The 25,596-nt window shown below is 42.3% G+C and overlaps 1 protein-coding gene across 1 annotated transcript in view; it reads left to right on the top strand.

Annotated features, from left to right (window-relative positions):
• OBSCN (obscurin, cytoskeletal calmodulin and titin-interacting RhoGEF) overlaps positions 1-25,596 on the top strand; it is a 184,266-nt gene that overhangs the window by 142,390 nt on the left and 16,280 nt on the right. The window contains exons 93-105 of the mRNA XM_055805894.1: positions 14,705-14,953; positions 16,963-17,086; positions 17,419-17,561; positions 17,896-18,008; positions 19,877-20,045; positions 20,532-20,613; positions 21,235-21,435; positions 22,007-22,067; positions 23,152-23,229; positions 23,372-23,544; positions 24,090-24,116; positions 24,648-24,800; positions 25,551-25,596. Coding sequence (XP_055661869.1) covers positions 14,705-14,953; positions 16,963-17,086; positions 17,419-17,561; positions 17,896-18,008; positions 19,877-20,045; positions 20,532-20,613; positions 21,235-21,435; positions 22,007-22,067; positions 23,152-23,229; positions 23,372-23,544; positions 24,090-24,116; positions 24,648-24,800; positions 25,551-25,596 — 1,619 coding nt within the window. The remainder of the gene's footprint in view (positions 1-14,704; positions 14,954-16,962; positions 17,087-17,418; positions 17,562-17,895; positions 18,009-19,876; positions 20,046-20,531; positions 20,614-21,234; positions 21,436-22,006; positions 22,068-23,151; positions 23,230-23,371; positions 23,545-24,089; positions 24,117-24,647; positions 24,801-25,550) is intronic.

The raw sequence follows: 25,596 nt of genomic DNA, 5'->3' as shown, positions 1-25,596 counted from the left end.
AAAAGAGTTGTACGCAGGGTGGAGAGGGACACAAACAAATCACGGTTAGAGTGGCATATCTTGATAAAGTTCCCTTGTACCAAGGCAGATGATGTTATAAAAACAAGGGTTGTAAAACAGTGTTAAGGGCGTTGTTCAGCTCTTGGGGTTGTAAATGTCTATGTTCAGCCTTGCATTACTCATCTGCTTTTATTCCTGCAGTCAAACCCAAAAAATTTTGTGAGCTTGGTTGAAGAAATATAATTGGGGTTTGCCTGGAAGCTTCAGAAATGTTATGAAATAGGTTTTGGTCTGTGATGTGCAATTGCTTGAACTTGGTAATAGGGATGGAAATTGATTCCCAAGTCACCTCTGAGGAGAAGCAGAGGGAGAGCTGCTTCAGGCCAAGGGAGCAAAGAGCAGGCTTATCCATGGAGCAAGAGGATTGTTCTGAGCAGAATCGCATCAGGGATGCACTTGGCATAATGCACTGGGCCGAGGAGGGAATTTGTTGCTTTCTTGAGAATCAATAACCAGCCTTGGTCTGCCTATGGAAAAATCAGGTTCATCCGGCAAGGAACTGGAGGACGGATGGCTCTCATGAAGGCTTTCTTTTTCCGTCCTTACCATCCTTTCTATTTGTGAAAATGGCATTATTTGTTACTTCACCAAGAGGACAACGTCACTGTTGTGTGGTACTATTACAACAGAAAAGAGATGCTGTGTCTGTTTCCTAGCTTACCTGCGCAGTGGGCCTCTTTTACCCGATTTATCGTTGGTTCTGCAAAACAACAATTGTCAGAGCCTCCTGAGGCACCCAAGGGGCTTTAGCTGCAGCTGTTCCGGTTGTTATCCTCCTGCCTTTCTGTACTGTTCATTATACTGAACCAAACCTACTGTCACCATTTGGGATACCGTTAGTACAGTGGTTTAGGAGCCCTGACCGGCAGTCAGCGGTGGCCCACAGTCTGACACCGTGGGTCTCCAAACAAACTTCTTGTCGTTAGGTTTAAATTCACACTGTGGGAATCTGCAGATCCATTGGAAGGGACAGATCCAAAAAGGATGGAAACCACTGGACTAAGGGGTCCCCTTGCAAGCAGCCGCAGCTTGGGCTGCCAGCCTGAATCGCTGAGATCTGCCTTCAGCTACACCTGGTTGCTGCGCTGAAGTCAATGGAGGGTTGCTTTCAAAATCCTTTTTCTGTGGATATGGGAAGAATTTTAAATACATTTAAAAAAAAAGAAAAGTGTCACTGAAAGAAAATCCTTCTCTTTGACTTCAAGTTGACTGTCTGCTTTGCACCTTGCTGCTTAACCTACCCACGGCAGATCTGGGCTGGTGTGCTCTGGCATCCCTTTCTAATGTGTTCCTATGGCGATTCATTCATCCCAGGCTCACTAACTTGTTTGTTTTTGAAGAAAAACAAAGCTCAGCATTTTTGGAAGGTGTTGCATTTTCATATGGGTGTGCAGATTCAGGACATATAACGAGACAGGCAATAACAGGGGAAGGAGTCAGCTATGCAAGCGGAGATAAGCAAAACGGTAAAGACAAACGCCTGGCGTGGTTACAGCCGGGCCACGGGAACCTCTCCAGTTTGCCTTGGATCTCATGCAGAGCTTTGGGCAAGTCGTTTAATTGCCTTGTTTGGTAACACCCACCTTGCAGGAAAAAGCTAAATATTCTGAGGCTCTCAAACGGAAGATTGCTTTAAAACACAGAGGAGCATTTGGATCTGTTAGCACCACATTTTACTGAAGAAATAGAGCAGAGGAATTTGTCCCCTGACTTTTTTGAAGTTCCCTGGTTAGGGTGATGATTAAAATATTTGTGTTGTTATTTTTATTCTGTTGGCATCGCCATTTTGGGGCTGGCCATGTGGTTTTCAGCACAAATTCAAGAGAGTACAATCTGCCTTTACAACATCTCAGTCCCTGCAGGAGTGGAGCCTTTTTTTTTTTTTTTTTTTTTTTTTTTTGAGAGAGAGAGAGAGAAAGCAAAACACATTTCATTCACACAATTTAGGAAACTCCGTTATGTCCACGAATTGCTCATTTTAAGATTAGCTTTAGCAGATTTGTGCATCCCCTGGTTGCAGATTGGCCTCTGAAGCGTAGCAGAAGAGGGTGAATGCAGAGCAGAGCTCCTGTGGTTTATGCCAGCAGCATGTACTGTGCAGGAAAAACAGGTTTATGCTTCTGGGAGTGAAGAAAGCAGACATAAAGTTTGTAATAAAGGCCATAAACCACCTTTTATCCATTCAGTGTGAGAAGAACTGACTTATCCTAAATGTTTCATCACTTGTAAGTCAATGATTTCATGTATTAACCAGAGAGGAGTCTAGTCTTATAGAAGCACTGGCTGATCCTAATGCTTACAGCTTTTAACCTGCTTACCAGGGGCTCCTGCTTTGTGAAGCTGTTTTCCTAAAATGCTATTGAACAAGTTGAAATGATAAATCTAGTGCTAAAACAGATGCAGAATATTTTCCCTCTTGGGGAAAAATTAAAAAAAAAAAAAAAAAAAAAACCCAAATTTTCTCATCCTACTTTCATGTGGTTCTATCCTTCGTATAGGATTGCTGAAATCCTCCCTCACACCTTGGATAGCACATATAAGATCGATCTGTCACGCACAAAACTGCAAGTCATCAGGACCCGTTTATGTCATTTACAGCTTCCTCATCCCAGGCCTGCTAAACTTTTGAATACTGAATCCCTTTGACATCTGCGACATAAAAATATTGTGTTTGATGTCATTTGGGAGGACTGCAAGAACAGACATTAATAAACATTTAAGAGACTTCCTCTTACAGACATTGGGAGATTTCATTAAATACATGTTTAAGTATCATCTAAATACAGTTGCTGTTAAAATAATTGTATAAAACATCTATGTTTAGGTGTATAATCAAATTAATTCCTATTTACATCAGAACTTACACTCTTCTGTTTATGGGTTAATCTCATGATACTACTTGATGAGGTTCTCTAAAAGTTATGTAAAAGTTGCACAATATTGATTTAAAGGGCTTAAAATTTCACTGAACGTTTCTAACCCGGGTGCAGTAAATTCTTCAAGCACTCAGTTCATCTTCCATCATTGTATAATTATCATTCCACCATTTTAAAAAGGGTTTGAATTATTTAAAAAAATATTAAGTAAGGGTAGGTAAACAGTTACGTTGTAATTGTGTTCATAGATAAACATTTGAAAATAATTTTGCCCTTTACTGACTCAGTAAGCTATAAACTCTAATTTCCAAGCAGACCTTGTTTAAACCCACCTAATTCTGCAGTAACTCCTTTGACTTTATTGGAAATTATTCTAGATTTTTACATGGATAAATGAGACAAGGCTCTGGAAAGAAAATATAGAACTCTAGGTCGGATATTAAGATCAACATTTGCACAAAATTCTTTTTCATTATGGTGGGTTTTGGTGTTTCAGCTGGTGGCAGAAGGAAGCCCTTGGAAGTGAAGTGGAAGGAAAATTAGTTTAAACTATTCCATCTAATATTGTAGGTGTATTTTTAATTTTCAGTCAGTGCAGGTTTTGGACACTGTTGAAAACATCAGCGCTAATCATAAGTTATTTAACAAATAATACAGACACTACGAGTTCCCTGGGCAAGGACTGTTTGTGATTTTATAGACATATTTTTAAGTTGCCGTTCACTTTCAATTCTACCAACTGAAAATTACCAGAGCTTATTTATTATAGGCTGGCTGGAAAACTGAAAACCAATTTCTGGACAAATTACTTTGAGATTAAATTAAGGGTTTTTTTAGAAACTTTACTAGTTTATTAAATAAGAAATGGGGCTTGGTGTTGTTTTTTCTAGATCTCAAATAGGTTCAGCAGTTCAGAACGTGTTCCAAACAGTCTGGTTCAAACTGTGTCTTAATTTTATTCCAGCAGATAGGATGGAAACTTCTATTAGCTCTTCAAATGGTATCTTCCTTATTTTTAAAAATGTCAATTCTAAGAAATATTTGCAAAATAATTAAATCATTACTTTTCTTTTGATCTTGATATACATCAATAGTTTCTTGTTTGTTAGGGGACAAGGGTGAGGAAAAATTGCAAATTATAGCAAAAAGAAGATGGAGCAGGCTTAGATGTATTACAGGGCTCTCTTGGGTTTCCTGGGGTTCTTTTTTTGATGTACCTGATGATAACGATTGTAGTTTTCATTGTTATCAGCTTGGATTTTGCCTCTAATCCACAAAAGCTTGGACATTGTTCAGTGTTTGGGGAGACTCTTTGTTTAGTAAGTGAAATCAAAATTTAAAGACGTTCAGCTCTCCAGGATTTTCCAGGTCAAGGCATTTTCATGTTTCTCACACCATCACTACCTTATAGAAAAAAAACCCCAAACAACCAAACAGAAACAAGAACAACAACAAAATAAAAAAAAGGACCTTGTTTTCTGGCTTTGACCTGCTAAACAAAAATGTCACAATCTCATGGTAGAATAAACAGATTTTGCAATAATGTTCTCCACAAAATATTTAATTTCTAAGCTAAACCTTTCACTGTTCAGAGAGCACTCTGAATTCTCCTTGGTCAGAAACACTAAAGGTGACTCTGGAAATAACCACAGAAAGCATGGATGGGATGGTACAGTTGTTTTTTTCATTCATTCCAGTTTATTTTTATTAACTGAGCAAAGTTAATTTAATCATTTCAGCTTTTGCCTTTCTTTAACCCCATGCTGTTCATACTGTTTTCTTTGTAGTCACTGAACAAGAGACTAAAGTGCCCAAGAAAACCATCATCATGTAAGTGCTGATTTTTTTTTTTAAATAACATTTGTGTTTTGCCTTGCTGCCTATGCATGATCCAATAACAAGCTTGTGTTTATTGGCCATGCAAGTGTGTTCATTCCCATCCCACCAGATCTCATGGCATTCTGGGCTATGCAAAGTGACCACCTGAAAAAAGATCTTACTATCCCTTTCAAAAAATAGCAACAATGGTGTTAGACACAGCCTGGGTCAGTTTGTTTATTAGATTACATGTGAAAAAAAATTCCATGGAAGACTGCCAGAATTGTGCAAGAGTTCAAGAAGGTAGAGTCTTGAGTCTCAATGTTGACAAGAAACCAGCTTTGAAAAAATGTACAAACTTAACAAGTATCTCATAGTTTATGATGATTTCTTCTGGCTTTCTATTTTAAATTCATCAGGAAAGCCTCTTATGATGAAGTAGAAGGAAGATGCATATTTTTATCCCCTTCTGTCTCACTATGAATTTTTGTCCCAGTAATGACTTGGTCTGTTTGGATACTTTGAGCCTGATTTATATTGGGTTCCTATAACACATAAAGATTAATTGCAGCAAAAAGCAGTACTTTGTCAGTCATATGTACACCAGAAGCTCATCAGCCATTAAAATCTTAATGTGTCTTTTCCTTTTTTAAGTAACAAAACCAAATACATAACCAAATTGTTCCATGTGCTGGAAGGGGGACATTGTCCTTCTGTGGTAGGCCTTCAGAGCACCTCCAAGCTGTTCAAATCATGTCCTAATGGTAGTACGTGACAACACAATGGATATTTTGGGGCAGTGTGTTCCCTCAAGGGTTGTCCTGTTGCTCTAATCAGTCCTTGACTTGGACATGATGCCAAAGTTGACTTCTTTTACTTGGGTGAGGAGAACGTGTGAAATGACAACTAAAATATGGTTAAGTGTTGCTTACCTTTTATCTCTTTTATTATTTTCTTTGGTGACTATTCCTTATGACCCATGCATTTAGCACATGCGGAGCATAAGAAGACATGTCCCCCCTCCTAGCAGCTTCCACCTTGAATAGGCAGTGAGCAGACAGGAGAGGCAGGAAGGGGTTCTGCTGTGCCCCTCTCTCTTGCACATCAGTTCAGTTAACCTCTCCAGTCCTTAGACTGTTTTACCCTCCAAAGACCAGAAGACGAAGGTGTTTCTGCCTGCACCTTCTCAAGGACCAAGGATTCAGATACCAGTGGGATGGCTAAACAGAGAAATATTTTTTGGTACCACATTCAAAAACATCCTGAGAAAGTCATGACCAGGAAGGAATCACTCAGTCAGACTACATCTAAAGCTTAGTAAATCTCATCTATCTACATGTCTGCAAATCACCTGGAGAGATGCTTTTATTTTACATCTCTCCTCAGTCAGCTGGTAGTCCTTTTCCCTTCATGATTTCAGATCACAAGCAGCAGCATTAATACTGGTTGATTAAATAATATTAAACTAATGCAAAATACCATCAGTTATGCTGATTTCTGAATTTCTGACATGTAAATTCCAAAGACTGTTGCTTTGGACAACTCAAGAAGTGATTCCCAAATTAAGGGCTGCAGCCCCAAAGGAGGTCGGTACATTTATGAGTGGGATCTCAGAACAACAGAAATCCCCCTCCTTTTGCTAGTGGAGGCAGTCATGAACTCATTAGAGTGGACTTCAGCTGGAATTAAGCCAGTGATGGGGTAAAGTTTGGGAACGACTATCTAAGGGCACACTCCAGCTCTCCTTAATTTGCAGCAAGCTGAGGAAAGAAGTAGCTTGGAAACAACTAGCAGAAAATAACAGATAATTTAGAGATGGGATTGAACAGTGTCAATATATGCAAATCCCAGACCAAAAACACATTTTAACCTTGCAATGTAGAGCAAAGTCGAGTGAAAGCCCACAGGGATTTGTTCTTGTCTTTATCTAGAATGATTTCATTTAGTGTAATTTAGAAAGGCACCATGGCCGTTATGAAAGGTTCACATAAGCCTTAAAGCTCTATAGCAAAACTATAGACAATTTGGGGGAAAAGGGGGGGGGGGGGGGGGATGGGCAGTAGGAGACAGGGTGCTCTGAAAGAAAAGAAATCTCACTGTAGCTGATCCCATCCTGAACTTCGCTGCATCCTTTAAGGGGAGAGATTGATGTGGAAAGAAATCTGATCTCCATAGCAGAACGCAATATACCAGTCTCTAAAAACGAGATGAGTAAATGACAAAGGCCACAATATATCTAAAAGGATTAGTTTTCCACGATGGTTAGACAAATGCAACAGGAGAAACTGCCTCTCCTTTCACAAGGACTCCTTCCCCCCTTCACCGTATCTCAGTGCAAAAGCCAGAGCAGAGACGGCTGGAGAGCGGAGCTGGTGACTTCCAGCCCTGTGTGGCTGTGACTAGGAGCTGGCGAGGAGAAAGAAATGAAAAAGCTATCATCTTGATCCATAACCCCAGTCCAGGCCACTGTCTTTACCCTTCAGTTAATTCTTTTTTTTTTTTTTTTTTTTTATCCCATTGTTTGGAGGTAGGGACAGAATCTCAACTCTTGTTTGATCCAGTTTCATCTGTAGCTCATTTAAACTTGATGCTTGTCCTGGCATGTGAGCAGAGAAGATTGTTTTGACACAAGCTGCGTATTTATACGGGGATGCTGAAAAGTCCCAACTGCTTTCGATATGTCCAAAAAATCTAAAGTAAGGCCAGCAGAAACATGCTGAGAAATTATAATCATGCATCCCAGATTGGTTTGGTGCTCCCCTGTCAATTGGTGGTAGCAGGATCAGGCTGTGTCTGCAAGAATGATATTGTGAAAAGCAAAAATAAGTACATTTTGGGGTAGATGACTTGTGCAGGAAATGTTCTAATTTCTTTTCCTGGTCTCCAGATGTTTAATGCCCTTTTAACGTAACTGTTCTGCATGTAAAAATGCATATCTCTGATCTCAATAGAGTCTTCAATAAAAAAGAGATATGTTACAATTATTAAAAAAGAGGAACCTACTGACCCTACTCTAATAAAGGGCATTTTGCCACTGAGTTTGATGAAGCCAGGATTTTAGCCAAGGATACCCAGGAAAAGGTTAAACTCCTTGAGTGTTAAAATCTTTGGGTGAAACTGCTATATGGGTCTAAAGTAGCAGAGTAGGTGGTCAACACAAGCCCGTGAAATATAGCAGCATCCAGAAGAACATTTCTCAGTGAACATACCTCTGTGGTCTTGCGCTCAAGGAGGTTAATGGAGCTAGGGCCCACCTGGGGGAAGGGGAACAGAGGGCTTCCCTGGCTCAGAAAGTAGGGGGTGATGGGCATGTGGGTGTGTGCGTTGCGTGTGTATCCCTTCCGAAATGACACGCTTCACCAAAAGCTGGCGTTCTCACAAAACTAACCCCACTGTAGCGCCTTGACCGACATTGGCATGTGCTGATGGAGTGTGGCTCCCCGAAAAGTCTCGTCTTCCTGCCAACTCCCAACCCTTTCTGTCATCAGAGAGGAAACAATAACCACTGTGGTGAAGAACCCAAGACAAAGGGGAAGGGTTTCTCCAGCACGTTCTTCTTCAGGCCACTCGCCTTCCCGCTCCCCCAGAGCAGAGCCAGCTCCAGAGCCAGTGTATGTCTCAAAGATCAGGCAGCCTGTCCACAGACACGAGCAGGAGGTGACACCAAAGTCTGCTGTTCCCGTGCTTTTTGTCACAGAACCAGAGGACAGGCAAGGAGCAGCAGCCAGAGATGTCCTCTTAGAGACCAAGGTGGAAGAGAAAAAGCCAAAATGGGTTGAAGTGGAGGAAATAATTGAATTCAAGGTGAAAAAAACGCCAAAACCTGCAAGGAAAAGAGGCTCTTCCCCAGCAAAACAAGAAAAAGATGACTCGGGGGTGTTAACATTCACATTTCCCAGCTCGAGGCCTAGGCGTTCCCCAGAAGATGATCCAAACACCAACAACTCCAACAATAAATTGGTAGAACAGTCCAAATCTTTGCCTAATGACAGTCTCTCTGAAGCTGATATCCAGCCCCTGGTGTACATCACTGAGCAGGAAGGAGCTCAAGTCAGCAACGAAGACAGAAGCTCCCCGACTGGGTCCGAACAACTAGAAAATCATTTATTTATGGATTATGGAACCGAGGAAAAAAGCTTCCCACAGGAAACAAGTGCTCACTATGAGTCAGACGTGGCTTCCCCGCTGCTTGCCTGTGGGGGTGAGCCTTTGGTCTTCAGTTTTGAGACAGCTGGTGCAGACCAGCAGGAGCTTCTGTTCTCACTAGCGAGTCCAGAGGTTAAGGAAGAGGTAGATGAATCAAATGTATCTTGGCCTGTGGAAGAGGGGGTACCTGAAGCAATGCAAGATGCTCTTCCAGAAGAGCATGATGTCGTGATAGTTGACGAACCAGAGGAACTACAGACCGACGACCTTAGCACCCGGGATCGCAAAATCTTAACCCACAATGGCAAAGTATTAACTCTGGAGGATCTTGAAGATTATGTTCCTGAAGAAGGGGAGACCTATGGGTGTGATGATCAGAACCATACAGCAGAGAAACCCTGCGAGATCTCTGTGCTCCAGACAGAGATTAACGAGCCAACAATTGGGAAGCCGGTGCTGCTGAATCTGGTGAGGCCTGTTGTGTCCCAGCCCAGGCAAACATTTTTCAGCCAGTTTGAGGAGCATGTTCCTGCAAGCATGTTCATGTCAGCATCTAGGATAACCGGTGTGCAGTCTGTGGGACCTTCAAACATCTCTTTCCACGTGAGCGATGCCTGCATGGCAGTGACGCCTGGAATGCATGCAGCAACAGCGGCAGCTTCTCCTGGTCCCTCCTTCACAGTAAAACCATCTTTCTGCACCGAAGTCCAGCTCTCAGCAGACAACGGACAGTCAAGCTTTAAAACTGAAGTTTCCACAAGAACCCTCAACTATGGGACTGTCGGCGAGCCTGTTACCTTGCACATCAGCACAGAAGACCTCTCCCAAAGCTGAGCAGATGCAAGCATAATTTTCAACACAAAAGAAAGCAGCATTTTAGAAAAAAAAAACCAACTAATTACAATTGTTGTAGGTGAGGGGAATTGGTGATGAAGATCACAAGGTAACATGTACAAGGGAATACCTTTGAGGAAAATATATTTAAATACGATATGTTGAGCTTTTCCAGTCTTAAAGGGAACACGTCTGTCAGAAAAGTTTGAAATTTTAAAAGCTTTGATCAAGGTGAACATATATCATTCCATAGTGGAGTAGTGTTGGTAGATTTAGGAAAAGCCTGATTCTCCTGCCTATGACAGAAATATGAATGAATAAGTGCATTTTTGCCCATGAACTTAAAAATTACTTCAAGTGCCCATTTGTACATTACAGTGTGGCAAGAAGTTGAAAGTATCTAAGCTTTTCAGCATCCTTCAGCAGCCCAGGACAGGAGGACTATTTCCAGCTAAAGCGACCTCCTGTCACTGTATGTGCCTGAAAGTCATGAAGCATCACACTGCTTTGACTCTGCTATACACTCTGGACACCAATTAGCTCTCAAAATTTCTTCATAAACCTTTCAACATGCACAGTCTGGTTCCATTTTAAACTTCTGCCACAAAATGAAACATACAGAAATTATTGCCTTTACTAGGGATGCAAAGGCCTGCTCAGACCCTTTGGTTGAAATCTGAATTTGACTATTGAGAATCACACTGACTTGAGGAGGCAAGAGTTTCATTGTTCTCTTCTGCTTTAAGTTAAAAAGACCATCTTTTTTAAATGACTGCTATTTTCAAGTCCACTTCCTAGTTGTCTAAAGATACAGGTTTTATTAATCTGTTTTCTAGTGCAGTGGATTTATAAACCATATCTTTTAAAATATAGATTTACTTAACGTGCACCAAAAGATTAAGGTGCTGCACAAAATGACTTCTGCATCTATAATCAAACACTAACACATACAAAGAACCACAGATGTGGTCTTTGTCAATAAGTATTACTGGAAGAACATTTGGTCTCCTGTACGTGCCAGTGTTGAAACATTACTCTGAATAGATTGATGTGTGATGTCTCCTGTATGTGCTAACAGGAATTCACTGCAGAGCTACAGCAAAGTAGCAGGAGCACAAAGACAGTTTAAAAAAAAAAACAACCAAACATAAAGAAAAGAGGTCTTTACCATAAGTGCCTGGTTGAAAAATACATCTGTTGAAAATGTATTGGGCTGCTTGGAAGCACTGCCCGTTGCAATTGCATCATGTTACTGTAGACATGTATGTTGAGCTGTCTTGTAGAGGTGCTACCTTCTGTGGAGTTTCTCTGGAGCTTTACAGGGGGAGCGCTGATCAAGGGGAAGGCTAAGATGCGCTGAGCATGGCCCACTTCTGTTGGCTTCACCAAAAATCAATGTTTGCACAGACCTTCAACAGGTTGCTCAGCCCTGGAAAGAATTGAGCTCATAGGCTGAAATATTGGTCCCAGTTGAAGTCAGCTGGAGTTTGTAATTGATCTCAGTAGGACCAAGCACTGGCCCTTGGCAGAGATACGGGGTGAAAAGTCCCGACACCTCGTCCTGGCTGAGTTGTGTAGAAGTGTTGCAATAGAAAATGTTTTCATTTAGGTGGTGCAGGGAAACGAGAAATGCTCAGACGCAGCTGAATTTCTAACTAGCATGAAGAGAAAGAACAGAGTGAGTTTCTGCCTTGGAAATGTGCGTGTGATGTTGTCTCAGTGTTTCCCAGTGAGGTAATACTGTGGAGCTTGTTCTGGAGCCCCCCCGACAATATTGCCGCTAACAGGGACTGGATTCACAAAAGGTGCTGGCACAGAAGAGTAGATTTTTCCTTCTGTGGTTGCACCTTGATCATGTGCTCCCTAAAACGAATGTATTGATTTCAGAGCCTTTTACTTTCGGTATCCAAACAGGATGTTATGTGTAATATCATGTGCCCTACCCTCAGAATATAGGATGCTTTTCCAGTGATTACATGTGGTAAAATAAATCAAGCCTCTTTTATGTTACTCTCCCATTTTTTATAACATCTCCTTGCTTTATACTGTTTGTTTTATTATTAAGTGATAGGAAGGATATACATTAGTGCCTTTTTCATATATTGCACTGTACGTTGGAAAGTAGCAGACATGCCACAAGGAAATACTTTCAAAACTAAAATTATTTCTTTTCCATTGGGTCTGATTCTGATCTCAGTTATTCCAGTATCAATCTAGAGTAACTCCACAGAAGGAAGGTAATTTGATTCACATTTGCAAAGATACTACTGAGAAGAGAATTCGCCCTATGGTAGTCTTCAAAAATATAATATTAATCCAAAAGATAATAAAGTGGGGGAAAAAATAAAAGTGGAGGTTTCCTCCTGTTGTAGTTGATGCTCAGGTTTTTCTAAAGGAGCTAAAAGGTTGCAGTTCAGATGGTTGTAGAAAAAATAACTATACTTTGATTCATTAACTCAAAGCAATTAACATCTGTTTACATTTTCTTTTGCAATTTAAGTAAAAGAGAATCAATTGAAAGGAATTTTTAAAATTCTATGCAGGACTGTTCAAAAAGTGAAAGGTTCATGACAAGTCAATTACATATACTTTCAAAATATTTTCCTAGAGGTTAAAAATTATGCTTGTGATTACACTATGTAGATAACTAATGAGACGTGTGGGGGTTTATTTCTTGTAGGTGAAAACATACAGCTGTATTAAAAATTTTAATACAAAGAATGTTTTACTAAAATTCCTGCAGATAAATGGGTATTAATAAAGTGGAAACTTCAGTTTGCTTGAGGTACAAAAAGAAAAAAACATACCAGAAATAGTCAAATGCAAGAGATACTGTTAGATGCTGAGTTTATATCAATAAATGTCTTGCATCAGCTGTCACTGAACTCACTGGGTTTCTGTGTTCTTCTCTGTTAACGGCACTTGATGGTCCATCAGCTCCAATTGACTTCAGCAGGAGCTGGGTTGCAACCCAAGAAGATTAATGCAGTTGGGCTCTGACTCCTTTTTTTTGTGGACGGTTTCAGAGGTGTTGAAGTGGCAGAGCCTGTTTTTAGGGATACCTACAACTCAGATCTGTGAGTCGATAATTTTGAACAATGCTCATCCTCTTTGGTCCTTCTCTGAGGCTGAATTAGGTCTTCAAAATATGTGTCAGTTTGGTGTTCTTGGTTATTGGCTGAAGGAGATGTGGGGTGGGAAGGTTTGCGGCTGAGGTATTAGAACTGGGAAACAGGCTGTCCATCACTGCGATGATGACGTACCTCAGCTAATATTAAAGTTCCTCGGGTCAGCAGGATCATAGTGTGTAACAACCCTGAACAGGGAGGAAAGGGGTGGTATTAGCAGCATGGGGGAGACTTGTCATACATCACCTGTGTGCATGTACCTGTGAATATATTTTCTCTTTGAGAGATACTAAGAATGGTTCATGCCTTTCCAAACAGTTCACTCGTTAGCAGCTCTCCAACTCATAGGACAGCACCAATTGACCGCAATCACAACAGGAACACCAGAGAATCAGTTTATCTAGGAAAACATTTAAAGATCTTCCACCCGGCACAGTGCTGATGAACACTGAGGGGCAGTCTGGGACATGGTGTGAGCAAAACTTGCTTTTTCCATCAACAAACCCAGAACTGAAATATTTCATAACCAGTATGGTTATGGGGAGGACACTGAAAACAAAAATCAAGTGAGATGTCTTCACAGGGGGCTGATCCAAACATGGCCTTCAGCTTTACCTGCTGAGGTCTGCCATGGGGACGTAGCTCCATAAGGCCAGGAAAGGGGTCGAATCCAAACAGCTGGACGTGCTCCTGTGCCAATGGCTTTGAACTAGTCAGAACCGTTTGTGTGCAAGTGCTCTTACTATCTGCTTGAACCACATGTCATTTCACGTTTGCACTCTTGCTTGGCAAGCAATCACATCATGAACATGATGAATTGTCTTAATCTGACATGCATTTTGTCTGGCTTTATGGTTACTGGAGCGTTTCCTTAGGTATCGGGTGCCCCTTTGTGGCACCTCGTCAAGATTTGTGGAAGGTATATTGGGCAGGAGATTGGATGAGATGAACTCCTGAGGTCCTATGATCCCATCCTAGCCTAGCTGCTTCTACCAGCGCTGACCAGGGATGAAACCACAGTATTTGTCTCCTGGGTGGCCATTCCACAAAGGCATATGTTTGAAAATCCATTTTTCTGTTTGCAAAGGCTTTTGTTTTCTCTGTCTTCAGAAGCATGAGTTTCTTGAAGCAGAAGCTATATCTTCATTTGTTTAATGCTTCCCTATACACTGTGCATTACTAGGCCAGGTGATTTTGCTTCTAGATTATCTTCCAAAGGCATAGGCCAGTACAAATTTGAAAGCCTCAGGTACCTTCTAGCGCAAAGCCCAGCAAAAATATTGAGATATTGCAAAGCAGGACAAATATGTTATTTTAGAGCAAGGAGTAGCTTCTCTGCCATTCTCTCAAAGCTCATGAAGCTGAACATCTCTCCCTTCTTTCCCCTGCCCTTCTCCAGAGTCATCGATGAGGCTAGTGCCTGCTCACTCCTCCTCCTCCCCTGGGAGAATAACCTCCTCCTTGCACGCAGGGTCTGTGCCAGTGCAATGGGGTCACCATTGGCTTCATGTCATTGATCTTAACGAAGGTGTTTTTGACAGAGCAGCCAACGTAGGGTTGAGCTGGGAGATGGATCCTTTGTTCCACTGTCTGGGGAGAGGCCATGTGTGTGCAGTGTGGCGCAGTGTCCTCAGCCTGGTGAGATATGTCTTTCTGAAGCGTGTTGTGCGAACCTTATTATGTTAAGTCTTAGCTATGTTCCTTCTTCTGGAATAACGCACTGTTGCATCAGCTGTCTGCTCTCGGAGGGGAAAATGGTAGAATTGCAAATATTTCCATGGGTTGGATGCTGCTATTTTCTTTTTACCCTGAAGAGAGAAAAGCTGTTGTTCTTGTCTGTAGGATTGACTTCCCCAAAGTCAGAGATGGAGACCACTGTCCAGGCCTCACTTCAGCGTGCTGATAAGGAGATCAAGACAGCTCTAAAGAAACTGGTGGACTCAGCGTCACTGCTGGTGACTCTTCCCCCAGGCATGCGAGGAGGAGCCGGTGGCCTTGGCCTCCCTGGGTCCGTTCCTTCAGACCCAGCAGCCGGGCCCTCTGTGCTGGTCCAGGAAGCCGGTACCCAAACCCAGGCAGCGGGAGGGCATGGTACGTTTGGTGTGGGTCTAGAAAAGGTCCCATGGGAGTCAAGAGGGAAACAAGTATCGAGCACACCACTAATGATGTTTTTTCCCCTTATTTTTCTGATTCACTGTGTTTTGAGCAGTGGAAGATTAAGAGAGGGCATTCAGGCCCAAAGAACATGGGGCTGTGGGTCGGGGTTAGGTCGGACACAAGTTTGGGGCAGACCTTTCTGGAAACAGGAGGTGTTTGAAAACTGTGTCTGAAGTAGAGTTTGGTTCATCACCTGCCCAAAATGGATGGATAGAGGATTTTTTTTCCACCTCTGGGCTTTTGACCTTAGACTTGCTTCGGGTTTTTTTCTGGGGGGGGAGAAGGGTGGGTGGGATCCCTTTACATTTTTTAGAAACCATTTGTTTTTTGATTTGGTGGGATGGGTAAGAGAGGTGGCTTTACTTCTATTGTTTGCCATAAACAAGCTGAAAATGCATTGAACACCCCTGTATCAACTGTCAGAGACTTTCTGGGATGTTGAGTGCATCCAGTTCACCTGCATTTCACTGGCCCTGAAGCCTTGACAGACTCCTTAGCAGTTTCTGTGTGATTAGAATCAATGCGTGTGACTGTGTCTTGCCAGGAGAATGAGTCTTTCGTCTTTGCATTGTTTGTAAAAGAAACATGAAAAAGCAGAAAACCTTCCACTCTTCCTTCTCCTTCTGCCATACCAACTTGTCTGAGCTGTCGCTGTGTCAAGTCAAAGTAACTGTCCTCCACTAGTGTTAACTTAAAAGGACAATGTCAAGGAGCCTTCAGCCCTCAAACTCCAGGTGCTGTTTGAAAAAAAAAAATATATTCTTGTCCATCCACAAGGATGGAAACATTTCATGGAATCAGACCCAAACTAACTGCATAAAAAAATGACAGGGTTTTAAAACCTTTTTTCCTTTTTAGTAGGACATCATCTGGGAAAATAATCCTCCGGTGAAGCAGGATGACTTAAAAATCATAAGTAAAATGTTATAACTACAATGATAATACAACAGGGAATGAGATGGTTTTGCAGTCCTTTCGTGTGAGAAAATGAAACGTGTTATTAATATGGGGAATTATTTTAAGAAGATGGAGACTTGACAACTGTCCCTATAAGCACATGATTTGAATAAAAAGAAGGCAAATATTTTGATAGTGCTGACAACAGGAAAGCACAATCCCACCTGCCTGGAGTCTCTGACCCTGCCAATAATGCCTTGAATAACCATGTTTTCCATCCCAATGAGCTGTCTGATGTGATTTCTAGAAAATGTTGCTTCTTTCCAAACCCAGCCAGCACCAAACATCCCCAGAGTGCTCCCCAAAAGGTCCTTCCTGCTGGGGAGAAGGTCCTCTTGATTTAACCTTTTCTTCTCAGATGCAAAAGGAGATGATGTACTTTATGCTATGGGGTGAATCCAGTGGTCAATATCAAAAGACAGTCTGTACTTTTGGAATGGAACATCAAACCATTTTTTTAAGATATATTTGGTAAAATAATCATAATTTAGCGGCAGATAATAATGGTTTAGTGGTGGACTTTGTAGTGTTAGGTTAACAGTTGGACTTGATGGTCCTAAAAGTCTTTTCCAACCCAAATAATTCTGTGATTTCATCATAGCCAAGAGCTGTAACTCACACTTAAATAATGTCCTATAAAGGATGTACTGAATTCATGCTATCCTTCCATCATCCAATTTCTTCCTGTCCCTACTGACTGCCTTTCCTATTTTGGTCTGTGTGTGTTTCCGTACAGAAAAGTTAGTTTTGCCCAGTCAGCGATGTGCCGCTGGTCAGTCTCTCTGATGTTATCCAAGCCCTTTGCTTCATGTGGTCTTCTTAAAAGGGTCAAATTCTTCTCTTAGCTTCAGTGGTTGCACTCAGCTGAGGTCAGAGGGACTAGGTTCTGACACAAGGCAGACTAGAGAAGGCTCCAAAGGTTTGCTCTGGCTTTCAGGTGTGTTGTCACAGGTGATGTGTCTAACTTGCCCTATTTCTGCTGCCAGACGAAGCCCAAAGGCAGATTCCCCCTGAAGAACCAAGTGTGCCAAAGCCCAGCCCCAGTCCTGGCCATGAAGGGGCAGCTGCTGGAGATGAAAGCGTGCAGGAACACACTGTTCCTATTACCAGGTAAATACCCATCGCAATATACAGAATCCCAAATGTGGCAGACTTTGCTGCAAGAAAAGCAACTCCTCCGTGGTGGAGGAAGCAGTTGGCGACTTGAACTAATTCTTGTAGGCTTGTTAGTATTTATAGAATCCTGTTTACACACGCATTGTGCAAGGTTAGGAAGGGTTGGAGAGAAATTAGTTCCCCCAGAACAAAATTCTTCTTGTATTAACATTAAGTAAATAATTATTTGTCTGGTGGTTAAACACACAGGTCAGTGGCAGGGTGTAATCCTCTTTCTCTCTACTATGTGACTATGTAATGATCTTTTCTCTTGGGCTTCCTGAAAGAACATCACCAGCCACAGGGGCAGGAGACTGGTACAGAAGAGAAGGAGATGTGGTCTGGGATGTACACAGTGAAGTTTATATTGAGACCACAGAAAGAACTTGTGTGTATAAGACTGAGGAGAAGACCCCAAAGACCCCAACAAGTAAGAATGAACCTTGTTTCCCTTTCCCACATCCCATGATTGCCATTGTCTTATCTTTTGGTAATAACCGTATTTTTAAATAGTTCATTTCTTGAGCAGCAACTTCTTATTGAACAAAAAGTAACAGATAAGCAAGAAGACAAGAAGGCTGAAAGTAATGTCAGTATAAGAAATCTGAATATATTCCTGTGGTATCTCTTGATTTGACATTAAGCTAATGTTATATCCTAAATGGCCAGTCCTATACATCCCATTTGAGTAACTCAACTTACATCAGCACACTATGAATAAATTTATGGTATTGTGCATGCAGCAAACCCTTGTGTCTCACCAGGTCCTCCCTATATGCAAGTGACAATAGAGGATGTGCAGGTGAATTCTGGGGAGCGTGCCAAATTTCAGGCAGTCATTGAAGGAACCCCTCAGCCTACTGTTTTGTGGTTTAAGGTAAGTGCAGGCTTGTCTCTGGCTGAAGGGAGGACTGCAGTGCCGTACTTCTGGGGGGCTTTTCTTTTGCTTTTTCATCCCACACCCCTTACACTGATTCTGGGTCATATCTGTAGGCTTTGTTGAACCATCCACAGTTCTCGCTGGAACCACCAACCATGCATCTCGCCCTGTGTTGTCTTCAGTGTTACTGTGGCTCCTTTTGCAGAGAGGGCAAGCAAGATGGTTTTGGGGCCAAGATGGGCCGGAGGGGAGCCTGGGTCCTTCCTGAGAGCCACCAAGATGTATGCTGTAGTTTTGGGGTCAGGGGTGGGATTAAGAGTGGTTTATTCCAATTGTCAGTGTGACTTCCAGGCTTTGTTGTCTTTTCTGCAGCGAACTGGTAAAATGTGTGTGACTAAGGACAAATATCCCATAGAAAGGAAGGAGAAATAATTTATTATTCCTCAGAATATTGTCATGCCCCTGAACTATGACAGTGTTCTACAGTGATTATCTGTAACTCTTCTGTCTGACTAAGTATTTTGTGCGCACAAGTTTTACTCCTTTTTTTTTTTTTTTCTTATGGGAAGTGCAAGGATGAGCTACTCAGACAAATATAAGAACCATAAAAAACAAGCAAAAATGCAAAGAACCCCTCCCACGCACACACACATGTGCACGTGTGCACACCTGAACACCTCAAAAAGAATAAGAACAAGGCAAGAATACAATACATCCTGCTCATATTCTTGCAATCTCTGGCATTTGCAACTCAGGGCTACCACAAGCTAGCTGAACTGATACCTACTTACGAACCCACGGTGAAGCTCTCCGCGTGCTTATCTAGCCTCCTCTTGCCCCCGTGCAAACATCTTGCGCGTACAATGGGGTTTGCCAGTGACTCCGGCCCGATGACAGTATGTTGCCTGAGGTGCCACCCCTTTGGGGCTGTTCTGCACGTATTTACCACGAGCTTCATGTGTTGGCTCTTACATCTTCTGCAAGGAGAAGTTAATCCCTGCCCACTCAGTGGCTATTTATAATTCTTACAGCTCTGCCATGTTGCATTGTTAGAGCCCCCACTCCAGGCTGAAGAGCCCCAACTTGCTCTGTCAATCCTCACCTGGAAGCTGTTACAGAAAGAGCGTTGCTGCAACAGCACCACCCCCTGGGCAAACCCAGGGTTTATAAGATGATGCTTTCTGTCTTACTCTTCATTTCTTCCCTAAGAATTTCTAACATCTGGTACTTTTTGACTGCCACCAGGCACTGAGCTGGTGCTGCTATGGAGTGATCTACTGTAAGTCGAAGATTTGCTCTGGTGTAATAAGGAACAGCTCAGAGGCTGATATTTCATGGGGGGGAATAGGGCCGCATCACTTTACATTTATTGTATTATATATGTTTATCTGGCATTTTGCTGCCCAGACAGGTGGCCTCATAAGGTACTTTTGCCAGTCTTCATTATCTGCTCTCTGTGTCACACACAGTCCCTCCTGTCCCTTTTTTTAATAGTATTTCTGAATATATTAAACAGCACAAGTGCCAGCACAAGCTGGAGACCAGGCAGGAGCAAGGTGCTCCCTGAGCTGACCGCTCAGGCATGGTCTGCTGGGAGACCTGAAGAATAAACCACACAGCCCTGGTGATCCTGCCCAGGCCTGTATTCCCACAATGCGTTATGATATAAAAATGTTACTGGGTGGCGTGGAAGCAGAGAAGCAGTTAGATATGGGGGACTGCTTCAGCCAGCATTTTGTTCATGAGACTTTGCTAGCCTAAACAGTGTGTTGTAGCTCTGCTCCTCTAGCTTGTTTCTTGAAGAGAGGAAACATCTGTTTCCATCTTGTTTTTTCCTGCGCCAAAATGTCATTTCATTCTTTCAGGGCACTTCATTGCTGACGGACAGCGACAGGGTCCATCAAGGGAAGGAAGGAACAACGTATTTCTTAGTCGTGGACGATGCTGTCTCAGAAGATGGTGGTGTTTATACCTGCGTTGCCAAAAATGCAGGAGGGGAGGTTTTGTGCAAAGCAGAGCTTATTGTACATGAAGGTAATGTCGTTCTTTCAGCTGCAGGAGTTGCTTCCATAGCCATTGCAATGTGTATTCTGCTGCAGTCGTCTTCTGGTGCCCACATGGTATCTGCTCTGTATTCGTGTGTAGCATTTGTGTATTACCAGTACAGCAGGATCCAGTGTAAGAGCAAGTGATCTAATGACCTACTATATATACACAAATGAGATAATTTTTTTCTGTACTTCAGACTACTACACAAACATACAATGCCACAGAAATAAGTGAGGCCATGTCTTTGGTGCTGTTCTGCTCTTGAGCTTGGCTCTTCTGATTCATGTCAGGTGAAGATGCAGCCCCAAAGTTCATATTGATGGGTTCTGTCACTGAACAGCTCCACTGAATTCTGTACAGACATTTAGAGCCCTGTAATTATTCCTGCCTTGTCCTGTAATAACTTTGCACACTATTAGCAAAGCACTGTTGTGTGATTATTAACACTGATCTTTTCCTTCATTTCCAAAGCTAAGAAAGACCAAGCAGCAAAGAAAGTGGCCACCAGGAGAAAGCTCCATTCCCTTTATGAGGTTAAGCAGGAGATTGGAAGGTAAATGAATTTTCCAGCTTTATAGCAGCACTCCAGATAATAACTGACTGCCCATCTGAGTCGCTGAGCCTGTGTAACCAGAGGCAGGGGTGGGCTCAACTGTGGAAGAGTCTGAAAAGGTGAAAGTAATGGTAGAAGTAGGAGGTCACCCCATTGCAGATGTGCTGGAAAAACTTTCCAGAGGTTTCTGACAGAGGATGGAGGTGTCCATACAGCCCATAGGTCCAGGTAGCGCCCACCAGAAAAACCACCAGCCAGAGGCTGGCAGGATAGGTGCCAGGCATGGCTCCTGGGCAGTGTCAGCATCCCAAGCCCATCGCGATGTATGCCCAGGCACCGTGTCTGACCACGGATGGGATCCAAGAGCTTCTCAGCCTTCAGCACGAGGCTGTCATCACCTGAAAGGGCTTTTCCCTTGATGTGCACTTGTTGGTGTTGTGGAGACAGCCAGGAGAGGGCAACAGCACCTCACACACGGGAGAATGAGCTTTTCCTGTCGGAGACCTCAAGCCTTGAGTAGCAGGAGCTGGCAAAGGCTGGGACGTGGAATAGTCTGTACCTGCTGTGCAAGGGAGCTTGGAATCAAGTCTGACCAGGGCTCGTCCTTTCTTTTGTACACAGGGGTTGCTTCAGCTTTGTGAAACGAGTTGTGCACAAAGGGAACAGAGTGTCTTGTGCTGCCAAGTTCATACCTCTGCGAAGCAAAACGAAGGCTCGAGCGCATCAAGAGAGGGATATTCTTGCCTCTCTGTCCCATGACAGAATTACCAGGCTCCTGGATCAGTTTGAAACACGGAAAACACTGATTTTGATTCTGGAGTTGTATCCTTGTCTATGCTGCTTGCCTGGGAAGTATTAGGTAGAGGTCATTTATTAAATAACTAAGCAATTAACCAGTTTTAGAGTTTGCCTGAGATAAAAGGACATGCACAACCTTTCTCTGTGCTGCAGGGTGGCACAGCTCTGTGAGCTCTTCACTGAAGTACTATGTTTCTGCTGGTTTAGGAAAAATCATGGTACTTGTATATACAAATATGAATGAGTTGTCAAGCACCAAAATGCTTTTATGAAATATTTGGAAGTTAAGGACTCCGTTTCCATGAGATCCAGTCTGAGTGAGCACCAGGAAAGTGCAGTGCAGAGCAGAAAAGCCCATAGCCAACACGTAGGTTTTAGTACAAATGATACCGTGCTCCTGCTTGTAGGGAGCACAGGTTTAGAGCAGCCAATTCTGCAGGAAGGATGCTGCTGCAATAGAGACTTTAACAAATTGCATACACATCACATTGCCTGAGATCACCCTGTGAATTCTGCTGTTAGCTGGATAGCAGTGGTTACAAAGTAAAAATAAGCTTTGAACTGTAGTTCAGTTTTCCCTTAATGCCCTTGTCAGATGCTCCAGCGAAGAGCTCCTTGACCGTTTATTCAAGAAGAGTGTTGTCACTGAAGCAGAGGTAATCTTTCTTTCTCATTTGAAAGTCCAGAGCTGGTGGGTACCACCAGAGTATCTTCCAGCTGCATTTTCCTTTATGAATATGAGGAACGTTTTTCAACCAGTGATAACCAGTCAAAACAGAAACAGGTTTTAAATTGTGCTCCCATCAGCTTTCATTACTAAGTTGAGTTTCTTTGGGGAATAACTGGAACCAGCTAGTGGTGTTGATCACCAGCACTGCATCCAGCCTAATGCAGATTATATTCACTCTATTACCGTAATTTCTTTGCTGTTACCTGGCGCTTCTGTGTCTCCACTTGCTTAATAACATTTTATCCTCTCACAACTGTACTTCTATCCCCTCCCTTTCAGTCTCCAAATCAAGGGCTGAAATTATGGTTTCTAAGGGCTTTTTTGAATCCTTGGTGCTCAAAGTTCAAGATGTTTCACATTTCCCATCTAGCAGCCAGGTGTCCTGTCCCATATTTATTGGTAAAATCGATTTTTCTTAGAAACACTCAGAGGGAAGCATCATAAAATGATAGAATGGTTTGGGTTGGAAGGGACCTTTAAAGATCAAATGTCAACTAACACTATAAAATGCCAAAGGCAGAGAACTTCCAAAGCTGAAGCTAACTGTAAATCTTCACTCTTTATTCAGTCATAGTCAGATTTGATTAACATATGGTCAAGAAAATAGGTTTACTGTACAGTTTCTAAATGTATTTGTGTTTTAAATGTGTTTGCCTGATTTATACCAAGCCAGAATGGAGTTTGAGTTAGATAACTTAGTTGATGCAGTTCATCAGACTTGAGGATTTAGATATCTTTTTTTTGCATGTTTGTAGGGTTGTTATTTTTAAAGGGCTTTTTGACCTATAGAAGGCTCCAGCAAGGCAATGTGGTCACACATTCCACAGGGTAATGTTTGGCTCACATCTTATTTCAACTGCAAGACTAATATAAGAAGTTCAGTCTAGTTTTAAAAGTATTTCTAGTTCATACTCTTCCTCTCTCATATATTACAAATGCTGGTGGAATCAGGGACCCTCTTATTTACTATTAATGTTTAATAACTGTTTAATAATTGATGTAATTTTTAGGTCAAATTGTATATCAAGCAAATCTTGGAAGGAATCAGATATCTTCATGACAACAACATCCTTCATTTGGACATTAAGGTAATGCGCAATGGCAGGTCTAGCTTATCAAAGCCTCCTGTTGGTCAGGGAATGAGCATTCTCTATTCAAATCATTCTTACTTACAACTGAAAATAGTGCCTGCTTTCAAGAAAAGTTTCTCCCTTGTATTTCATTTGCTAGCCGCTGAATATCCTCATGGTTTATCCTGAAAGGGAAGACCTTAAGCTCTGTGACTTTGGATTTGCTCAGAAGATCACACCGTACGAGCCTCAGTTCAGCAAATACGGGTCTCCAGAGTTCGTTGCCCCAGAAATTGTTTCTCAGTCACCAGTGTCAAAAGCAACTGATATATGGTAACCTGCCATCTTTCTAAAAAGCATTTGCCCTAGACAGCCTGCATTTCCATTTATTTGTTAATAAGTAAATGGAGTATTGATAACAGCACAGGAAACTGAAAGTGAACACTGAGAATGCAAAGCCCATTAGGGCTCTTTAAAGCTCCTTCTATCTATTTTGTTCAACTACAGTTGAACTCTGACAGCTAATTAATGCAAAGGAGCATCTTAGCGAGGATTATCTTTATTGGAGGATTAGGGACGATGATCCTAAGGGGCTTTCTAGAAAAGGTAAACAAACTTTAAAAAAGTATTTTGGGTCTTCTCCTCTTTCTGTGCTTTAAAAATGGAGGATTACTTGAGAACAATTTTAAAAGATTTTGAAGGGAAAATAATTGGAGGGTGAACACAATAGGTTTGGGGATTTATTTACCTTGGAAAGGTGAGGAGAATAAGGTGATCCTACTGTGCCAGGGTGTCTAGTGGCAGGAAGAGGGGCTGTGTGCTTGAGAAATGGAGAAACAGTGATGAACACCTGACATTCATGTCCCCTCTTTCCTCAGGGCCGTTGGAGTCATCACATATTTAAGGTAAATAAATTTTGGAAAGACTCATTTAATATCCATTTGTCAGTCAGAGCCCTCCAGTACCTTCAAGTGAGGGATCTGAGTGAAACATTGAGCCCTTCTATAATGAGGGCAAGTTCTTTTGTGGTTTTCTCCTTTCCTTGCTCTTTCCTGGTTGCTCAGAGCTTTGGTCATTATGCCTGCTTGAAGACCTGACAGCTGTCCTCCTTGCAGTTAGCAATGAGAGCGGTGGATGAGCTTCAGTCTTCCCCTTACCTGGTTTAGCCAACACCCTGCTGTAGCTGTGCAAAATCAAACCCTTAATTCCTTATCTGTGAAACAAAGTGTGAAAATAATTCAGTTAAGTGCCACGTAATGCTGGGGTGAAAGATGCTCTGTTAGTGGATGCACTGCTCATAAGCATTGCAAGTCCCACGCACGGAGTCCCTCAAGCATTTTAAAGCCCCATGTTAAGTGTTTATGTTTCTGTCATTTGAACAGCAAATAAAAGTCTAAACTCTGTCTCCTTTTATTTTATGGTGTTCAATAAATAAGCCTAACGTGCAAGTCTCCATTCGCTGGGGAGAACGACAGAGGAACTCTTCTAAATATCCAAAATGGGGAAATTTCATGGACCATTCCTGATTTTGTTCACTTGAGTGAAGATGCAAAGGACTTTATGAAAAGGATCCTGCAGCAGCACTGCGAGTGAGTGCCCTTCTGTGCTTCCTACAGCCAGTGTGAAAAGATGCTGGCATCTCAGCAAGCAGATCTCAGCTCATCAGAGCTGCGGGTGTTTTGAAAAGTAGAAAGCTGAGTGAGATGTGGTGCTTTATGCCCTAATTCTGCTCTGTTATTCCCCATTACCCAAAACGCAACTTGGCAATTTGCCGAATGGACCTGTTTCTGGTGTGTTTATGTCCTTACTCCCTGATTCTGCCAGGCAGACGAGTTTCTGAAATGATGTAGAGAAGTGGGAAGAACAAGGATTGATATAGAGGGAGTTATGCAAGAATTAAATAATATTAACCATATTTATTAAGCAATTTCAAGTACAAAAGGTGACTTGAAGGCATGTTTGCAGGGGCTTAATTTCATTTCTATTCTTTCTGCTTGCTGCCAAAGCTATTTTTGCTCTGGCCACCTAGAGAGTCAAAGTCAGTCTTAGGGCTGCTCTCGCCACCCGTGAGCAGGCTCCCTGCAGAGTGCCATGGGGTCTTCCAAGGATCTGCAGGGAGTCTCAGGCTGAAAATGGAGGATCGTTTCACCTCAGGGGAAGGAAACCTTGGGCTGAAAGCCTCTGTCTGTCTGTTGGGCTTCTCAGCTGTGAAACAGCAGCCTAAGGACATACACAAAAGTGTAGGTGCGTGCCCACGTGAAGCAGGCACCTTCAGGAAGACCTTGTGGTTGCTGTTGGAAGCACCCTGTTACTAAAACAGTGATCTTTTCTCTTATCAGAGACAGGCCTAGTGCTTCGGACTGTCTTTCCCACACGTGGTTCATG

This window comes from Falco peregrinus, chromosome 5 (assembly GCF_023634155.1).
Source record: "Falco peregrinus isolate bFalPer1 chromosome 5, bFalPer1.pri, whole genome shotgun sequence".
NCBI lineage: Eukaryota > Metazoa > Chordata > Aves > Falconiformes > Falconidae > Falco > Falco peregrinus.
This window is presented reverse-complemented; position numbering and strand designations above follow the sequence as displayed.